At 38.5% G+C, this 18,711-nt stretch overlaps 1 protein-coding gene across 1 annotated transcript in view; it reads left to right on the top strand.

The window, feature by feature from the left end:
• The window catches only part of nrxn2b (neurexin 2b), a 660,624-nt gene that overhangs the window by 267,260 nt on the left and 374,653 nt on the right, over nt 1–18,711 (top strand). Inside the window, exons 6-7 of the mRNA XM_080898453.1 lie at nt 10,935–10,958; nt 18,458–18,619. Coding sequence (XP_080754579.1) covers nt 10,935–10,958; nt 18,458–18,619 — 186 coding nt within the window. The remainder of the gene's footprint in view (nt 1–10,934; nt 10,959–18,457; nt 18,620–18,711) is intronic.

Genomic DNA, 18,711 nt, shown 5'->3' with positions numbered 1-18,711 from the left:
AGAAAGCTCCGACAGCTGTTTACTTGCATGAGCATTATCCCCATAGATTTAAAAGTTAAACAAAAAAAGCAGTGTCAAGCATCAGCTGTAAGTGTATGATGTCTGTTTTGTTCACGCATGATAAATGAAGGACAAAGGATTAAGTGGAAGCCCAGTGTATGCAAGCATGTAAGCATTTTTCCTTAGCAGGCCCCTGGCACTTGGTGGTAAGTGCATGTTTCCATCATCTACCACACATATGCACCCATTCTGTGATTTGTTAAGAAAACTATGATGCAGTTCCAGGGAATATGTTGGACGGGCATCGCTTAGTATACTTATTTTTATTGTTGGAGGGCAAACTTTCTGTGTTGACGATTACTTGAATGATCAAAATGGCCCACATACTGTAATGCTTAACAGGCATTTGGGTCCCACAGGCCATCAGAGGAAATATGAGACACATGCTGACAGAAGGAAGGAAATAAACACTTGTATTGCTGTATTTTTTGCTTGTGGGAGAGTGAAAGAGCAGTTTTGTGCACAACAGAGAGTGGGGAATGAAGTGCAGCGATGGCCGGGGGGGGGGGGGGGGGGGGGGCACATGAGGGGGAGACAATGGTTTGTTCTGTAGTACAAACACAAGAACAGAGGAAAGCGTTCTTTTAATTCCCCAATGTGACTTTACAATCAAAAGATTCAACATCCATTGAGTCCCAGAACTGGGTCTGTATCTTATCCAGCGCCTAGAGAGAGCGGGAGACCTTTGAACTCAATATCTCGTTTTTTTTGCTATCCCATTTTCCTTATTGTGTCACTGTCACCCTTTCCTCCCTTTTCCTCTCTCACCTTCGACATCATCTGTCCTATTCTCTTTAGCTAGGACAGAATATGACTCTCCCTTTCCGTCAGCCTTGATGTTCAAGTTTCCCATCCGTGCACCTCACCATATAACTGCAACAAAGCAGCTATAGAATTAATGAAGGGATCAAACAATTTTTTATGTTCTAGTGCTTAGTGTATAGGTCTGATGTTCAACGGCTGACCCAGAGTTCATCTTGAGCTGAAGGGCTTTGATCTGTACGAGGGTCGAGTTAAGCAAAGGTCATGTTGAATTCCAATCTTTCACACATACAGTACAGCAGGCGTTGTGCACTGCTTCACATCCTTCAGAATGCAATGAAACGACTGGGCAGATTTCTTTCCTTTTTTAAAAAAAAAGTGCTATATGAAGTGCTATCTTTGAATTTAAAAAAAAGTTATAGTTAGCTTAGAAACAATGGAATCACAGCTATTATCAAATGAGAGAAAATGCAATTATAATTATTTTTCAAGGGGATTTAGTTACAAAATGTAGCCCCAAAGCCACTATGTGCAGCAGCAAACCCTTTGGGTTCTTACCAGAAACAAAGAAACAATTAAGTAACCTCAAATAAGGCACAAATCAAGGAAAACTTAGCATTGTCTTTCCAGCAGAAAGAGAGAATACACTGCCATAGTATGGAAGGTACAAACAAGCTCGCTGCTAAATGCAGCCTCTCTGAGCCTTTTTACAACAATTCCGATAATATACTGGAGATAGCCACGCTCCACAGGGGGAAGGAGTGTACCTAGATGCAGGAGGATCAAACCACAGTACTCACTAGTGCCACAAACAAACACGTGCACAGACAAACCCCATGAAACCCTGAACTTCGGCAATTTTGCATGCAAGTCCTCCGTAACGGATAGACACCGGTGCTAGCTGCATGCGTTCACATTATGCGCACAGCTCACATTATGTTTACACACATCCTTTCACTCTACCTAAGAAAGGTTTTAAATTCCAAAAGAAACAGTCGCAGTTGAATTGCTCAAAATGACTGAAAATCCCAAAGCTTCTTTGTCATTGTTTTTTGTGTTGAAAGCATTACTTCTTCTGAAATGTGGTATTGCTAAATGTACTGTAGCATACCAAAGCCATGCACTCATTTAAATGTAATGCCTGTTACTGTGACATTACAGTATGTATATATATATATATATATATATATATATATATATATATGTATATACTCTAGAAAGAGAGGTCAAAATGCTGTCCCTCTCCCTTTAATCAAATCTAGATGCTAGTACACTCCCCCCATTACCTGCTCTTTGTATATCTGTCTCAGGCTTGTTAAGAGTGTTTTTTAGCCTTTTCTGTAAGGCATGATCACCTGCAATAATCTTCCCTTTTCTTCATCCTCCATCCGTCCAGCCCTCATCCACCCTCCCCTCTCATCCAACCTTCCTCAGCCAGAATTCCTAAGAGAGGGCCAATCAATTTCTCTCCTGCTCATCTTGCCCACCCTCTCTCTCTCATTTTCACTCTATCTCTCGGTTCCATTCTTTCCAGCAATTTGTCACTTAGCAACGGTGTCTGCCATGCTGTTGGGTAGTGAATCATCCCTGGCTGCAGTCCTGCATTAACCCCTTTCCTTCAGCTTAGTCCTGCCATTAAATGCTGTGATATTATTGATAAACAAGTGGTTGAAAGGTTTGGGAAACATAATGCCTTCATCCCGTGCGTGTAAGTGCAATAAGAAAAAAGAAAATGTTGCATGACAGTAGCAAATTAACTTAATGATTGACAGGTTTCTGATTGGTTCCTGATGCAACTGGAACTCTGGGCGTCCATGCTATTGCCAGCTATCTCAATAATGTCAACATATTTTAGCAAAATGAATCATCGAAGCTCTTCTAGCTAAATCAAAAATGCTATTTAGAGTGTTCGTCTATGCCAACACACACAGCACGCACTTTTATGGTGATGATAGAAATTGCTTTTCAAGACAAGCATGGGTAGTGGATTTGTTTGATGTACAAAATGGCACACTAACACCCCTGTAATCCGCTCTCCATTTTCTGCCAATGACATTTTAAGTATTTCTAATGTGTTCCAGCCATGCTGAGAAGATATGGGGGTACCGTCATCATGTGCATGTAGGAGGATGTGCATTTAGGATTTTTTTTTTTTTTTTTTTAAATATCGTTGTTACTTCTTTTTTTCTCCACTGTGTCGCTTTCCCTATGCTGGTTGACACCTCAAGCACAGGTCCTATCTATGCATTTCCTAAATGACAAGCACTTCATGTTAAAACATCAGCTCAGCTGTTTGATACCAATGGGGAGGGGGGGGGTTAGTGCATTTCAGAGGGGAAGAAAACTCATTTGCATCACATCTCCACTGCATTAGCATATGAGCCTGCATTTCCACACACTCTCAGTCATCAGCCTCATTTGTCACTACCTGCTCCAGCACTTTAATGTTTATTCATCCCTCTGCCTCGGAGACCTATAATCAGAAAACAGATCTATGCACCATTAGCACATTCAAACAGGTGGAAACAGGTAATAAAACACTGGTGAGACAGAAACAGGTAAGAGATTGAAACAGAGATTATGGTGAAACACAGGATAAGTCATGAACAAAGGAAGTGAAATAGGAGAGAGGGGCTTGTAGGAAACAATAAAACACTGGTAGTGAACATATTTGAATGACACAAAATGGGTCTGTATGGAAAACCGAGATGTGAGCATCCAAATGCATCCATATTAGGACAATGCATTGTTTTAATGCAATTAAACTTCCCATTAATGGAAGTTTTTCCTACCCACTGTCACCAAATGCTCGCTCACAGAGGGTCATTGATTGTTGGGGTTTCCTCTGTAGTCTTTAGCTTACATTGTAAAATGTGTTGCTGTGATTTGGCACTACGTACATAAAATACAATTGAACTGAATTTTAATTAGATTTTATCTGCTCTGGATTTAGCTGTCAGCTTTTAATAACATACAGTCTAATCCTGTCACAGTCTGTCGTACAGTTATTGGTGAAGAAACTGGCGTCTTTATTACGGCTTGTGTCCAGGTTGTCAACACCATGCTACTTTTTATAATTCAGTATTTGTGCAGAATCCTCACTCTGAAATGACACCCTTTCACTTGAATCCTCAGGGACAAACAGCAGAGCCTCACACCTTTATAGCTGATGTCCTTTGTTGCAATTTGTTTTTTCTCCGTTCAGTTTCATTCTCGAAAGTCCCTTTTCTCATTTCATTATGCGCTCGGTTCTCTCCAGCCTAGCTGCAACATTTTATTCTTATGAAGGGTGCTCAGAAGTGCATACGAAATATAAACAATTATGAACAGCTTGAGCTACTCTCTCTAAAACATGCATATTCATGTTCAGCTGCTATAGCAGCGCGCTCACAAACTGGATCAAAACGCATTTTAAGAGTCAGAGGGAGAAATAAATGTAAACTATTCATTTCATCTTTTATTATAAATTCTTAAATTGCAATGCTTTGTTTAGTTAGTTGAGCCATCTGTCTAAAAAAAAAGAATGTGAGCATTTTCTTAGACTGAGTGGCATTTCGAGAACTGTGCCTGGCGACAACTGTGGCACAAACTTGGAGAAGAAAAGCATCCTCAGAATATTCCAATGAAACTTCAATTAGTGTTTTTGTTTTATGGAATGGATGTTCGAAGAAACATTGTAAAGTACATCTTTAAAAAACATGTGATTTTGAAACTGGAAGATTTTAAATTCTCAGCCATCACACTTGTGGATTGACCTTGAACTTTGCCTCTTTTGATGAGAATGTGATCTGAAAAGAAAGAAGAAAGACGGCGATGGGAAAAGAGAGAATTATGACCATTTACACCATGTCTGTGTTGCTCTGCTGCAATTTTCACGCACTTATACTTTCCTACACCCACATAGCTATGCAGAAGCACACACCCTCCTGCTGTTTGTTTGCAGACTTCTCTCTGCTGTAATTGGAGTGACATTTATATTTGCACCTGAAGCCTGTCTGCCAGTTTCCATTACTTGGAGCCAGACTTGGAGAGATGGAGACTTGACTGAATGCCACATGATTGGAATGAATGCAGAACCAAATGTACCTGAAAGAGCTATTTTGTATCGAAGCCCAGCTGCACGCCGTATGACAGGGTCACCTGCAGTGTCTGTGTTAGTGACGACAGCCCGATACACCACACGCGCACAAACAGCCAACTGGGCACAAAGGTGTATATAAATGCATGCGCACAGTCATGGCTGCACCCCCCCCAAAAAAATCCATGTGTCACTAGCCACTAATTCAGGCTTCAAATTCTAAGACAAACAGCACCTATTTCGACCATTGCAATATTATTGTTATTCAGTATTTTGAAAGGCTTGAATTGGAAATTTGTGCGAGAACGGTCATCAGTCTTAGAACTTTCTCAGTTACAGTGATAAATCTATCTGGCCTGGGAATCTTGGCTCCACGGCGCTATCCATTGATCATTTGCAGAGCTTTGTCATTAAATATTTATTCAGCTTATTCGCTGGTGGCCACAGTTCAGTAGTGGCCAGCATGATGAGTGTGTAAAAGATCAGCAACCAACAAAGCATCATTTTACATCTCAGCTAACTCTGGCTGGCATCCTGTTGGTTTTCTCCACACAGTGACAGAGACATGTCGACTGTTTCACCTGTAAAGTGCACCGCTACAAAGTACAGACAGTAGGTACCATGTTTATATTAACACAAGCTCATTTCTAGACCTTTCGTACTTCGGTATCAGATTTAGTACATGATTCGTCAATTCGGGGGCCCTTTGAGACAGATGCAACACAAAGTTGTTTGTCTGGGCCTGTGGTTGTTTACATGAGTGGGAGATTTATGCTCCATCAGCACATATCAGCATTCACAGTCTTTGTTTTCCCAGATGGGTCAATTACAGAGAGGGCAATGGACTGTCACAGCAGGAGCTCCAGGCATGCTGGGTTTGAAAGTTTAATAGGATGGGTAGATGAGGAAAAACACTGTAAGAGAGTCAAATTTGCATTATATAGTCTTGCATTATAGTTTTCCAAAATCCCTTGTCGACTTTAATATTTGGCAATCCCAACAGCTCAGGTATTTCTGTAACGCTATCATCACCACTGCCACTAGCGCCGACAGCCTTCTCGTATAGCAGTGTTGCAAACATTTCTAAAATGTCTCAACGCGCAACAAAGTGGGAAAATCAAGACAGAGAACCTAAAAACCAACTGGTTTCCATACCATTCTGTCTGCCACATGAGAGCAAAAGTAGAACAAAAGTTTAATTTTCTGCACGATTGATCTTGACTGTGGAACGCTAGTTTAGCAGTACTTAAGGTTGTCAAGCCTGCTGTAAAAAGTCTATACAATGGTTTTGCCTCTACACATCGACTTTCACGCTTGACTTCTAGTCTGGTAGTGTATTAATTTTGTGCTTTCCATTTATTATTATTTTTAAATCATATCACCACTCTAAATCCCGGTGTAGACTTTCTTTTGCTCAATGGTTGAGTAAACCAAAGCAAAAAAAACCCCGAAAGGTTGTAGTAGCATGCTAAGCTTTATCAGACCACCTCAGTCATAATCTATAATCCATGACTGAGCATGGGTTGACCATGTTGGCCTAAAGTGGGCATATTATAAACCATTTTTGTCACAAATATCACAATTTATGTTTTAATTTTTAGCCCAGAAAACCACACATATGTTCAATGTACAATTCATTTACACCCATTGTGTTAGTTCTGTTCCTAACTGTGACTTTTAATGGCATTGAGTATAAGTCTGTGAACTGCTACTGTGAGTGATAGGGAGGAGCAAGGAATGGGACCACATGCAGATGACTGCAAGGAAATAAGTTAATGTGGATAAAAATGTTATTTCTACATTTTTTTGAAAAAAAAGTTCACATGTCATTTCCTTGTTCTTAATTTATATGTATATAGAGAGTGTCAAAAAGGACGTTGCAGTTCTAAAATATAGATTTTTTTTTCCATTTGTTTCCACAGTTTCTGATTGTCCCAGTATTAAAGTTTTACCTACCACCCTTTTAAGATTCAAGAGGAAAAACCTGCGCATACAGATCTGTTCACGAGACTGGGCTGTTCATACTGGTTTTGAATTCACCATCACCTTCAAACCTTAACGCAGTTGATGATCTACAGGGAAAAGAAGAGAAAGGTGGAGAGCCTGTCTTGCACTGGCAGTGACCTATGTATCGTACAGCGGTGGTTTGCAGCCACATTGTTGTTGTCATGGTTTCGTTCACGGTGGTGGAAGACTGGAGTGTGAGAGTGACAGATGGTGTTGCAGCACCTGCAGTGATGTGGATGTTGTAAGGGTCTATTGTGGTGAAGAGAGAGCTGAGTGAAGATAAAGTTGTCATTTTACTGGTACAGTAACACAAAGATGTGGTGGTGGTAGTGTGATGGTGGGGGGCTGCTTTGCTGCTTCAGAACCTGGGCAACCTGCTTTGATTTGTGGAACCATGAATTATGCTACCTACCAGAAAACTGGTGACCAAGTCTTGAAGAAGCCTAGTCTGATTAAATCTGGATTAAAACCCCTCCAATGTGCCTGATTTAAAGCAATTCTGCAAAGAAGAGTGAGACAAATTTACTCCAGTTCTTGTTGGCAGGGACGGCACGACCAGGTAATCAGTTTAGAGGACAATACTTTTTCGCATATGGCAGGTAGGTTTTTCCCCCTCGTGTGACAAAGTGTGACGAATATGCAAGAAGAAAAGAAATCAGGAAGTGGGCAAATAATTTTTACATTATGGTAGATTTACATTCCTGCCCTCAGGAAAAAAACATTTTCGTATGCAAAAAAGAAAAGAAGAGAGGCAAAAAATATCTAATTTAGTGTATGCATCATTTACAGACCTATACTCAGCTGTTAAAATTGTGTTTTGTCTACAAGTTGAGGTCCTTGTATTTCAGCATCTAGCTAGCGCTAATGAAAAGGAGCGAGCATAAAGCGGGGAACATAGTATGGCAATTTCAATTGCAGTGTTTCTCTCAGCTCAACAGGTTTTAACAAACACAGAAATAATATGTGCAGTTTGTTACACAGTGTGTCTGCTAGCTAAACATGATGTATTTCCCAGGGAGAGAAAACAGTACGAGATAACTCTACTCAGGATTAAGATGTTGGAAAAATGGGGCAGAAGAGGAAAAGAAAGATTATTTTAACAGCTAAGGGCTGCTCCGTGGCATCTGATAAACTGGAAATGTAAAGCTAACATGTGTTATTCAAAGGCTGCATGAAAACACTGGGCAGGTTAGCTTGCCAAGTATGTTTTTTGTTTAACTAGTAAAGCTCAGAGCAGCACAGGCACACAAAGAAAACCTACTAGAGCGCTTAAGAAAAAAATGATCGTTGAGTAGTGAAGAAAACGGAACCACAACTACAAAACAGTTTTACTCCCGTGTACTAATATTACTTTATAATTATGTTAATGTCGCACGTTCAGTTAGCTCTGGACAAAAATATCTGACAAGCTGAAAAAGCTTCCTTTTACTTTTCTTACTTTGAATGCATTTCAGACTTGTATTTTTTCACTTTGAATTGATTAAACTTTAAATGTTAATTAAACTTTTAACATGTTTTTTTTTTTAAACAAGTGCTCTCATATTAGTAGGGTCCAGTTAAAATGGGCTAAATGTGTACCTACGATGCTTCCTAAAAGCCTCCTGGGTTAGCAGGAGGAATCCTCAGGGTAAACCCAGGATATGTTAGAGAGATTATGTATCTCAGATGGCTTGTAAATACCTCATCATCCTAGTGGAAGAGCTAGACGTGATTGCTGGAGAGAGGAAGGTCTGGGCATCTCCCTTTAAGCTGCTGCCCTGCTGACGTTCGCCCTGACAAGGGGGTAAAAACATATGTGGATAGTGTTTTATGTATGTTAAAAAAAAGCAAACAAAATAATGAAGTGAATTTTATTATACATGTCCCTTTAAAACCTTTACCTAGACCTACTCAGGAAAACTACTCTTCATAAAGCATTCCACCACCTATATTTAACCGTTTTCTATTATTTTCAAGGTCATCTGATTTTTGTGAAGGACAGACTTTTCACAACCATTCCAGGGCTGTCGAAGAACTGATAGTTCCAACAGATAAGTTAAGCATTCAAACATCAAGTACATGGGAGGGATTTAAAGCTGGCAAATGCTATCTTTTGCATTTAATAAGTTCTAATTCCTTTTCTCTTGCTGCATCACAGGTCATCTGTTTTGAAAGCTTAAGTCGTTGTCACCAAGTAAATAAACCTCTGTCAGGTCCATTTTTTTAAAGCCTCCTATCATATCTATAATGTTTAGTAAGTTCAGTGACAGTGTTCAGAGAGTTCATTGTGGTGCTTATATGCAAATTTACACCCACCACTGAATATTCCTTTGCCTAATTAATGGATTAAGAGAAGTCATTAGACACAGTGGGTGACTGGTGACAGCACTTTATTGTGACCCCAGATCAAAGAGTGGGTGTGCTTGAAGCTTCAGTTTGGCCAGTTACCCTCATGGGAAAGACCTTCGTCATGGTCACCACTTACATTCAGCTCCCACACAGATAGCATGAATACACAGTAATCTATCCCACACACAGACACACTTGTATCATCTACAGCACTGCTGTAGATGATACAAGGCTCACATACAAACGATGGTTGAAATTTCCATTATTTTTAATTTCTCGTCAGCATTACTTGGAGCTTTTTTTTAATATATAGTTCTTTTAATTTGACATTTTGCTTCTGGCAAGTTAATTACTCTGTGTAAAATCTGATGACCTAACTGGGATTTAAGGAGAGAAACTCCTTTTACCAGTGTGTGTGTCAGCTGCGATCCTTCACAGTAGTTAAAATGTTAAAATCAATATGCAATATGTCCACTCTGTTCGGAGGAAAAATTCCAGAACACCATTTACCTTTTTGAAGTGTTAATGCTCCACTTGCATGGTTGAGTCTTAATGCTTTATGCACGGTGTGAGAAACTGAATTTTCTGTTAATGTACAACATGAAATTAAAGCCTCAAATAATGCAAAATTTTCATAAGATCAATGACGTGACATTTAAAGACAGAAGGACACTGAATGTACAGAAAGGACTAACGCGTCATTCCATGCTCACTATTTCATTTTTTAGGGACTGCGAGCTTTCCTCTTTACAGTGGAAATGATTCAAATGACTAAACGAACATCTATCTTTTTTAGGTTGTTGCAGACACCAGAACCACAGCGAACCTTTCTGTCCTTCTTTCTCTTCCTCTCTATCCTTCAGCCTTTCTCACTCTTTTAAGTATATCCTGAATTAATTCCATTTTCCTAAATGCTTATACTGTATTTTTTCCCATAATTGAAGATTTTTTTTTATTTTACAATGGAGTAATTTCTTTTTTGTCTTCCCCTGCATACATCACAGCAGCCCTAAATGACTACTTGTGGGAATTTTGCTTATAATAGATAATTGCACCTTTTCAAGTCATCAAAAACGACACCCTACCAACAGAAAGCCCACTGAACAGATTAGTCTGCCAGAGTGAATACTAATACTGATGTACTTTTCCCTCATTCCCTCCCGCTTTCAAAATAAACCTCCCCATCAAAACTGCCCAAATCCCCTCTGTGGAAGTTGATTTGCTAACTCTTGTCTCTCTTACTAACATGGTTCAGAATTCTTCCAATTTGATTACTTTCGTGGGTGAATTTTCTTTTCCCTTACCTTTTATGATTTCAACAACTAACACTGTGTCATTCACGGAATGTAAACCATCTGTTGTTTTCTCTAATTAACTTGCGACTTACATACTAACAAATGTACTGTTATCCTTTTATACCTTTTATTTTTTAATGAATTTTATTTTGAAAATGACCCTTAAAAACGAAATAGTTGCTTACAGTTGCTTTCTTTATTTCTTTATTTGGATGTTCTACTACAGCTATATAAAAAATAATATTTTCTTTTTCACTATTCTTTTTACAATCAAATTGCCTGATTTTATCAAAGGCGATTCGTTTTTTTTTTTCTTTCCCACTTTTTTCGGGGCTTAGGTATGTTTTGAGTTTTTTTAAGGTTTGTCATTTTTTTCTTTCTCCTCCCCCTGTTTTCTCCTGAAGCACGCAGGCATTGGACACGCTATGGTAAACAAACTGCATTATATGGTAGATATCATTCTAATTGTCTTACACTTTGGTTTGCCCTGGGTTTTCCGTTACCTCTTTCTATTCTGTTTGCTTTACTGAAACTACAATCCTCCATCAATTCCAAGGTAGCTGGAAAAACTCCACCTTTCTGTTTTTATTTTAGCCCTCTCTCTGTATTTATATATGTTAACCGCTTTTTATTGCCATCCAGTTTCCCTTTCCTGTTAAGACTTAATGTTTTCATCCAATGAGGTCTGCTCAAAAGAAAAGATATAGGGAATTATATCAGTTTTTATTTTTTATTTTTTTGGTTGTTGTTTATTTTCTTTGTCTTTTCATTTGTTCTTCTTTTTAAACACTATCCGTATGAAGAAATAAAGAATCATTACGCAAGATATTTTCTCAATTTAGCATTCTGAAATTTTGATGAGAAACTATATTTTGTTAATCCCTATTCCCTTTTTTAAATTTATTTTGTATTTTTTTAAGAAGAACCCTTGAAGTGAACGTACACAGCAGACTTTTCAAGCAGCCTACTCTGGCCATTCCAGTGAAAGGAAGTAAAAATACATTTTTCACTTTCTGTTTTTTATATCATTTTTCTCCCAATATTTTAAAAAGTGTGAGAGAAATGCCACTAAAGACACTGTTTTGCTATGGTATTTCAGTTAGACTCGTTTGGCATGTTATTGAGTGCCCTGTAATCTAGGTTTGCCGTCTTATGGTTTATAGAGTCATGAAGATTATTTACAGCTCTTGATTTATCGGTCAAAGCCCTCACTGTAAAGAAGGCTTCAAATGAGGGCTTGATCCCATTAGTGGCCTTAGGCTGATTTATGATCAACCTGGGGCTGTTCTCAGTCTTGTACCTGAACAGTCTTCCTCTCTTACACGACGATGTGCGCACGTAATAAAAGGTTTTCATGGACAGTTAGTTCCCTGAACACAGGTGCAGGGGTGATCAGACAGTTTTACACTGAATAACCAGCAAAGTGGGGAAAGTTTGGCAAAATAACTCGTAGACCTTTATATTTAAAAATACGTAAACAAAGACGGACTGACAAAAGCCTTACTGAGATCTTATTTTACTAACTCCTATTAGGCCTTAGTACATAACAGTAATGCTGCCATCAGGGTGTAGCTAGAGCCAGCCTTACTTGCTTTCACTGGACTTGCCCAATCAATGAAGGAAACTGTCTGCCCATCGATGCAGACATAAAGGGAAGTGACTGGGAAAATCTGTGTACGATCGACCCCTCATTAACACTAACACTAACTTATATTTCTTATACTTTACTGCCCTCACCCCTTGCATGAAAAGACTCCTATCCTCTTCGATCTTCTTTTTGTCGTTGTTGTTTTTTGATACAAAGATTGCATTGAGTATATATGTATATGTATATATCACGGCTAACGTATATACATACATATATCAGTTGTCCTACTAAAATCAATATGGCCATAAGACATGTTAGCCACATTCTCCTTATTGTTTTTATTTATTTTATTTTATTATACTTTGTTTTATTTCTTATATAATTTTAACTTCAAAATTAACTTACTAAAATGAATAATGACCTCACACGTTATCTTGCTAAAACAAAAAAAAGGGAAAAATAACGAGGGGAGACAGATTTTCATTTTCTGGTGAATAAAGAATTGATGCCCCAAGGAATAAATCTGGCCAATCCATCAAATCCCATGAGTTGGAAAAGAAAAGTGTCATGTGCAGAAAGCCACTGTATCTGGTAGTGACTCACTGAGACTTGGCTCAAATTTGACAAAAGTGATAAAGCAATTTTCAACTCGCATCAGAAAAGCTGTAGTGAAATTGTAGCAGAGGCATAATGAGAACTGCAATCACGAGCAGATGTTTTTGTGTTTTTTCTGTGTCCAATACCATGAAGGACGTGGACAGTGGTGAAAAGCTATTTCCTGCTATCTTTGACCAGAATTTGAACATCTTCTCTCCCATCTCAGTTTTTCCTGTTCTTTAAAAAACCCTCTCATGTACGTGGATTCCATCTGTGATTGTTTACTCCGGTCCCATTTTCTCCAACTTCCACCTCCAAACTGAGTATCCAGTGGCTGTATTCCTGCACCATGTCTGCATGATTCTATTGGCTAGAAGTGTTCACATCAGCATTCTTATAGGGTGTAAATGCTGCTGTATCCCAGCACGTGTCAGTTTGTTGTACACGTGTGTTGATGCATTTTTTTATGTTGCCTTCTTGTCTAAAACCCCGAACACTAAAAGCTCTCTTGCTTTTCCTTTTCCCATTTGTCTGGTGTCGTGATGCCCTGCGATTAAATTCGCCCATTTTGCTGCATTTTGCCAGATGGTTTATTTTATACATTTCTTTTAATAGTTGACCTTTTTGTGTTGTGTCTCAATGAATTCTTCCTCCAAGCCCATCCTTCCGGTCATCTTTTTTATTTAAGTGCATGGCTTGTGTGTCACCCTGTTAGCTTGTATGGATTCATTTTGTTTCTTCTTAATCAAACAAACCCTTGTCACTTGAAACAACACATTCAGTCCAAATGTGGATCTGGTTTGAGCAATCAAATTGCAGAGGACTTTTAAAGAATCCTCACATACTTTTTTCACTATGACTAAATTGTTACTAATCTACTGTTTGGATAAAACCTTTGTTGTAACTGTACTAACAACCATTTTTGTGTCTGACTTCCCCTTACTTACAAAAATACTAACCGATTTTGTTCACCCTCCAACCCTTTTAACTCGTTTCGGCGCATAGTTTAAAACCCCTCTCTCTTGCGCAAATGGCACTCGCCCCAAGCTTCCCAACCCTCCCCCCATGCCTTTACTAACACAGGTTAGTTCGTCACCTCAGGGTTTACATGTCAAAACTCCACATTGAAGTTCAAAAATAGGGCTCTCTCCACTTGCGACCAGTTAGGACTTTTGACTCGCTGCCAGACACCTATGGAAACCCATCGCATGGGTGGGAATGCATTCGTTTCTGTGTAATATATTGTTTCAACTACTAAAGATAACACATTGTTCCTTTTTTTAAAAGACCTGTGACAGTAATCAGATGTTGTTCCAACAAGGGTAAGTGACACATTTCTATGTAAACATGTTCCCCTGCATGGATAAGTGTATTAAAGGAGTGATGGTACTGAAAGGAAAGAAATCTCTGACAAATGGGCCTTATGAAGATTGGATGGTCAAAATAATGGCTGTTGTTGAATTTTAGGTAGAACATGAAGCAATCGTGGGCGACTGATACAAAGCGAAAATTTATTTTTCTTATATGGAAACCGTACGACTTCCATGTGTACGTAACCAGTATCGTCTAGGCACGTTCTAATGTTCTTTTTCACTTTCATTTTTATTCTGTGGGTGAGTATTGAATCATTGTTTCTTATTTTCTTTAAATGTAAGTAGTTAATGTGAATTTCTGTGTATGCACATGGCAAAAGATTGGTGACTTGGCCCTATTCAATCACAAACTGATAGCAGACTGATTCCGTCTAATTGCCATGTTATGGTCATCTTGATCAAAGTCACTTTGTAGACAGCTGACCGTGGCTGCATTTCTGGTCCCCAGCTTTGAACCATTTCAAAGTCATCCAAGTTGGAAGTTTATTGGACATAGTGGCAATACTTTTGATTGTGCCACAGTTTCCAAATACTGTTTTCCCTATTGTGACTGTAGCATAGAATTATGCTCAAAATGTCCATAGAAGCCACATCTGGTTTGGAATAGACTACATTTAAAGTCCAATTTAAAAAAAACAAAAAACAAAAACTAGTCTGTTGGTAGATGCTGATTTATCAGGAACAAGTAGACATGAGAGAGTGGCTGAAAGCAGAGGTTAATAGCTTAAAAGAATCAAGTTCAGCAGCATGCGAGTGGGTGAAATAGATTGCTTCTTATGATTTGAACCCTAGAGCTGTGCCAATCTCTTCATAGTGTATTCAGCTTTAAACATCTTCATTGTGTCTTTTATACCTGGGGCAATCAGTTCAGCAGAGTTTAGCAAGGTCTTCTTAGTTTTCTGTATGTACAGGGCTAAACAGGTATCTGGCGAGCAGCTGGGTAAAACCGAGAATCCAATAAAGGCTGCAGCTGGGGCTTGAGTTAAGTCTGTGTATTATGTGCTGTATGTGCTGCTTGTTGGAGGCACACGAGAAAGGCCGGAAGAATGACGTTCACACAATAAAGAACAGCGAAGAATGCTAGAAATGTGCGAATTAATCTGATGCAGTTTTATATTTGTCATCCTTCCTTCCTAGAATTTTCACATTAAGCTTTGTTTCAAGAAAGAAACTGTGATCACACAATTACACCAAATAATATTCAGGCCATATGCTGTGTGCACCCAGGATGCTATTTTTTCCCCAGGAGAAGAAATAACATTATGCTGCCAACAACAGCATAATTTTGAAATTGATGAGAACGTTGCATATAAAGACAAATTTTAATTGCACTATTGCAATTAAAAGTTGGTCAGTTACTTTGAATGCACGAGGAGCTGCTTGTCTAAAAAATAGACTGATCAATCCACAGAGTCTAGTTTACTTTTTTAAGTTGATCAGTACTTATGCTTATAAGTGTTGCACACTTTGTTTAGTCAAAAGTCCAAATTTACATTTTTTCATTCTAATTTGAATTCAAAAACAACTCTCAGAGAGAAAAAGCAACCAGAGACTGTTCATAGAATGGGAATATTTTACTTGGCGTTTATTCAAAGAAAAGTCTAAATACATTTATAGCACATTAATTAAAATGGGAACGCATGCGGCATATTTCAACTTGCAACCTCTGATACCATCAAGCCCTTCCTTCCTTCCTTCCTTCCTTCCTTCCTGTGTGGCCAGTGATGCAAGGGCTTGCAATTTTGTCAAAGGAATGAGTGTGTATCCTGGTTGAAACACTAACTCTTATGAATTATAACAAAGTTACCTCAAAGAAAACGTTTTTTTTTTTTTCAGACAACCTTTAATGTGCTTATTTTAGTATTTCGACACATTGTCTACACGGGGCTTTTAATGCTGTATAAGTTAAACCTATGATCAAACAATAAATCACTAATATAACAGGATTGCTTCAGACAGTTTATTGAATAAATCACATGTGTTTAAAGCTTTTAACATATTAAGGAGTACAATCTGGGATGAAAGTGAGGGGAAGAGAAAGAACTTACACATTGCTGGGAACTCTATAGGTGTCTGGCAGCTAGTCACTGATGTTTTCCCACTATCCGAGTAAGTGCGCTGATTCACTGAGCTGTGCCATCAACAATCCCAATATTATCCCAAAACTTCCATGGGCATAGCCAATATTGGTGTTTTTCAGCACGTTTGCCAACCCCTTTATTTTAAAAGGTTTACGGGATATTTCTCTACCCTATGACATTTCCAATCTACTTTTTTGAAGAAACGGTAATACCATGGCTATATAGTTCAACCACAGTAGTAGGAACATGTTTGACATTGCCTATAGTAACAATTCCCCTCCCACCCATTTCTTCTCTATAGCCAGTAAGGTCTCGCTTGTCACTTTGGGCAAATGAAGTGTTCCTGTTGAAATCCCTATCCAAGATCTCCAAAGATGACCCCAACATACCAGCACTGTGAACTGCAGATTCATCATGCCAGATACATCTGGCCAATGTGATTCATCTTTCTCACCAAGTAGCAACAGCAGACATAAAAATGAGTTGCCCTCTTACAAAGGGAAGTACGGGAAAAAAAAGAAAAATGTCAAGGAAAACAGAAGATAAGAACTCAGCTGGGGAGATAAAATCTTTGGAGTGCAGTTGCTAAGGTTTCTTTTTGGTTACAGTTGCCACAGCTATAGTTGTGGACCTGTATCTTAAAATAAATTTAGGCATAGTTGATGTTTTCATAGAGGATAACTGATGTTTTTGCTAACTGAATTCACTACTTTTGAATATATTTTAAAGGACATGCTAAAGGAAAGCACCATTTCTAGATCTTACTTGACAATTAACTGACCCAAATGTAAAGCTGGACCTTGATGAAATGATGAAATGTAGTGCTACTGGCACTTTGAAGTATGCAAAGGTAATGAAAGCCAGATGGTTGTGCGTGTGGCTCCCAGCAGTGCTGCATTTGTACGTTTATGCAGAATAACAGATGTTGAATCAGAGACTGGAGTGCTTCGCTTTCGCCCAGGCCAGCTCTTTTAGGATAATTAGAAGAATAAATTGGTCACTAACTGCAAAAGTCTCTCCCGAATCAAACATCAGGATCTGGCAGGGTGTTTGTATATGATCATCGCTGTCGTACCAATACTAAATCCAGTCGTGATGAAATACAATTAAGTAAATGATAGATTTGAGTATTTTTCATAAACAACTACAATTTGCTTCATTGTAATAAGTATAATGTAAAAATACAAGGGTTTTTGTGATGACTCCTTGAAAACTTGTGGAGGAGAGATGCTTTCACGTTTCAGACTAGTATATATATATATATATATATATATATATATATATATATGATTTCTTCTTTTCATTTACTCTTCAGGTATTATTTGTAAAGATGGGATAAGGTCAGGTGTAACATGAAAAGAGCTTTCTCACCTCATGTTTTAAGGACTAGTCTTACACTGTAGGAGTGGTTCCCACACATGCTGTTGTATTTCTTTTAATGATGTTCTATTAATAGCAAAACAGTAGAAGAGGGAATCAGTATTAAAAAAAACTTTAAAATGATTTGAGTATAATAGATCTCATTAAAAAAATACAAAACTTAGTAGATCCCTGGAGATGTCAAAAAAATGGGAGGCATCATTTCTACACTTCGGTTCGCACATTATCTCACACCATTAGCTTGCAGCCGTGTGTTTGATTCTGGGTTCCACCTGGTGCTTCTGTCACCAATCAAAATTCAGCAAAGAATGTATGGCCTTGTACAAAATATGAAACTGGAGGCAATTAAATATTAAAAAGGGAAGTCATTTTTACTGGTAGCTCTGTGAATGAAGTGTTACAACGTAGCTATGCCAATCTCAGGGAAAGCCCAGTTGGCATTTTAAACATGGTGCTTGTTTAAAGGTCAAGTTCTTGTACTTATGTAACTTTAAATTCATAGTGTGTGGTTTAGATAGCTGTTTTTAGTGTTCATGACTGAAATGTTAATTCTTGAGGCTGTAGATTATGGCCTTTGCACTGAGTTTGCTAAACCAGGTTAGTTATTCTACCACTGGTAGTGATGAGACATTTGGCACACTGTCGTTCCATTGGTTTACCTTTAGCAACTGCACTCTAAAGTGAAAGCCCTCAGTCTGACCAACACCAAAAAACCACCAACTGAGCGATACAATTTAAGGTACAACCCAATCAAGCGTCTGTGTTTAATCCAATTTCTTCCTTGTTTTTCCTCCCATTTCTCTTAATTTCCCTCCTTTCTTATTATTTTCTTTTTTCTGTCTATTCCTGCTCTATATTTCTATTTCTATCTGTTCCTTTCTGTCTCTTTTGGGACATGCTTTTGCCAGGTGACCATCTCAGTTGATGGTATTTTGACCACCACTGGTTACACCCAGGAAGATTACACTATGTTGGGCTCTGATGACTTCTTCTACATTGGAGGTAGTCCAAACACTGCAGACCTGCCTGGATCTCCAGTCAGCAACAACTTCATGGGCTGCCTGAAAGACGTAAGTGTAAAGTGCTTAATATTTAAACTCTTATGAACAAACCAACTGAAATTTGCATTTTTCTTTGACGAAGTAGGGTACGAGGTTGGTAC

This window comes from Rhamphochromis sp. 'chilingali' (genome assembly GCF_963969265.1).
Source record: "Rhamphochromis sp. 'chilingali' genome assembly, chromosome: 1".
NCBI lineage: Eukaryota > Metazoa > Chordata > Actinopteri > Cichliformes > Cichlidae > Rhamphochromis > Rhamphochromis sp. 'chilingali'.
Note: the sequence above shows the minus strand (reverse complement) of the source record. Positions and strands in the feature narration are given on the sequence as shown.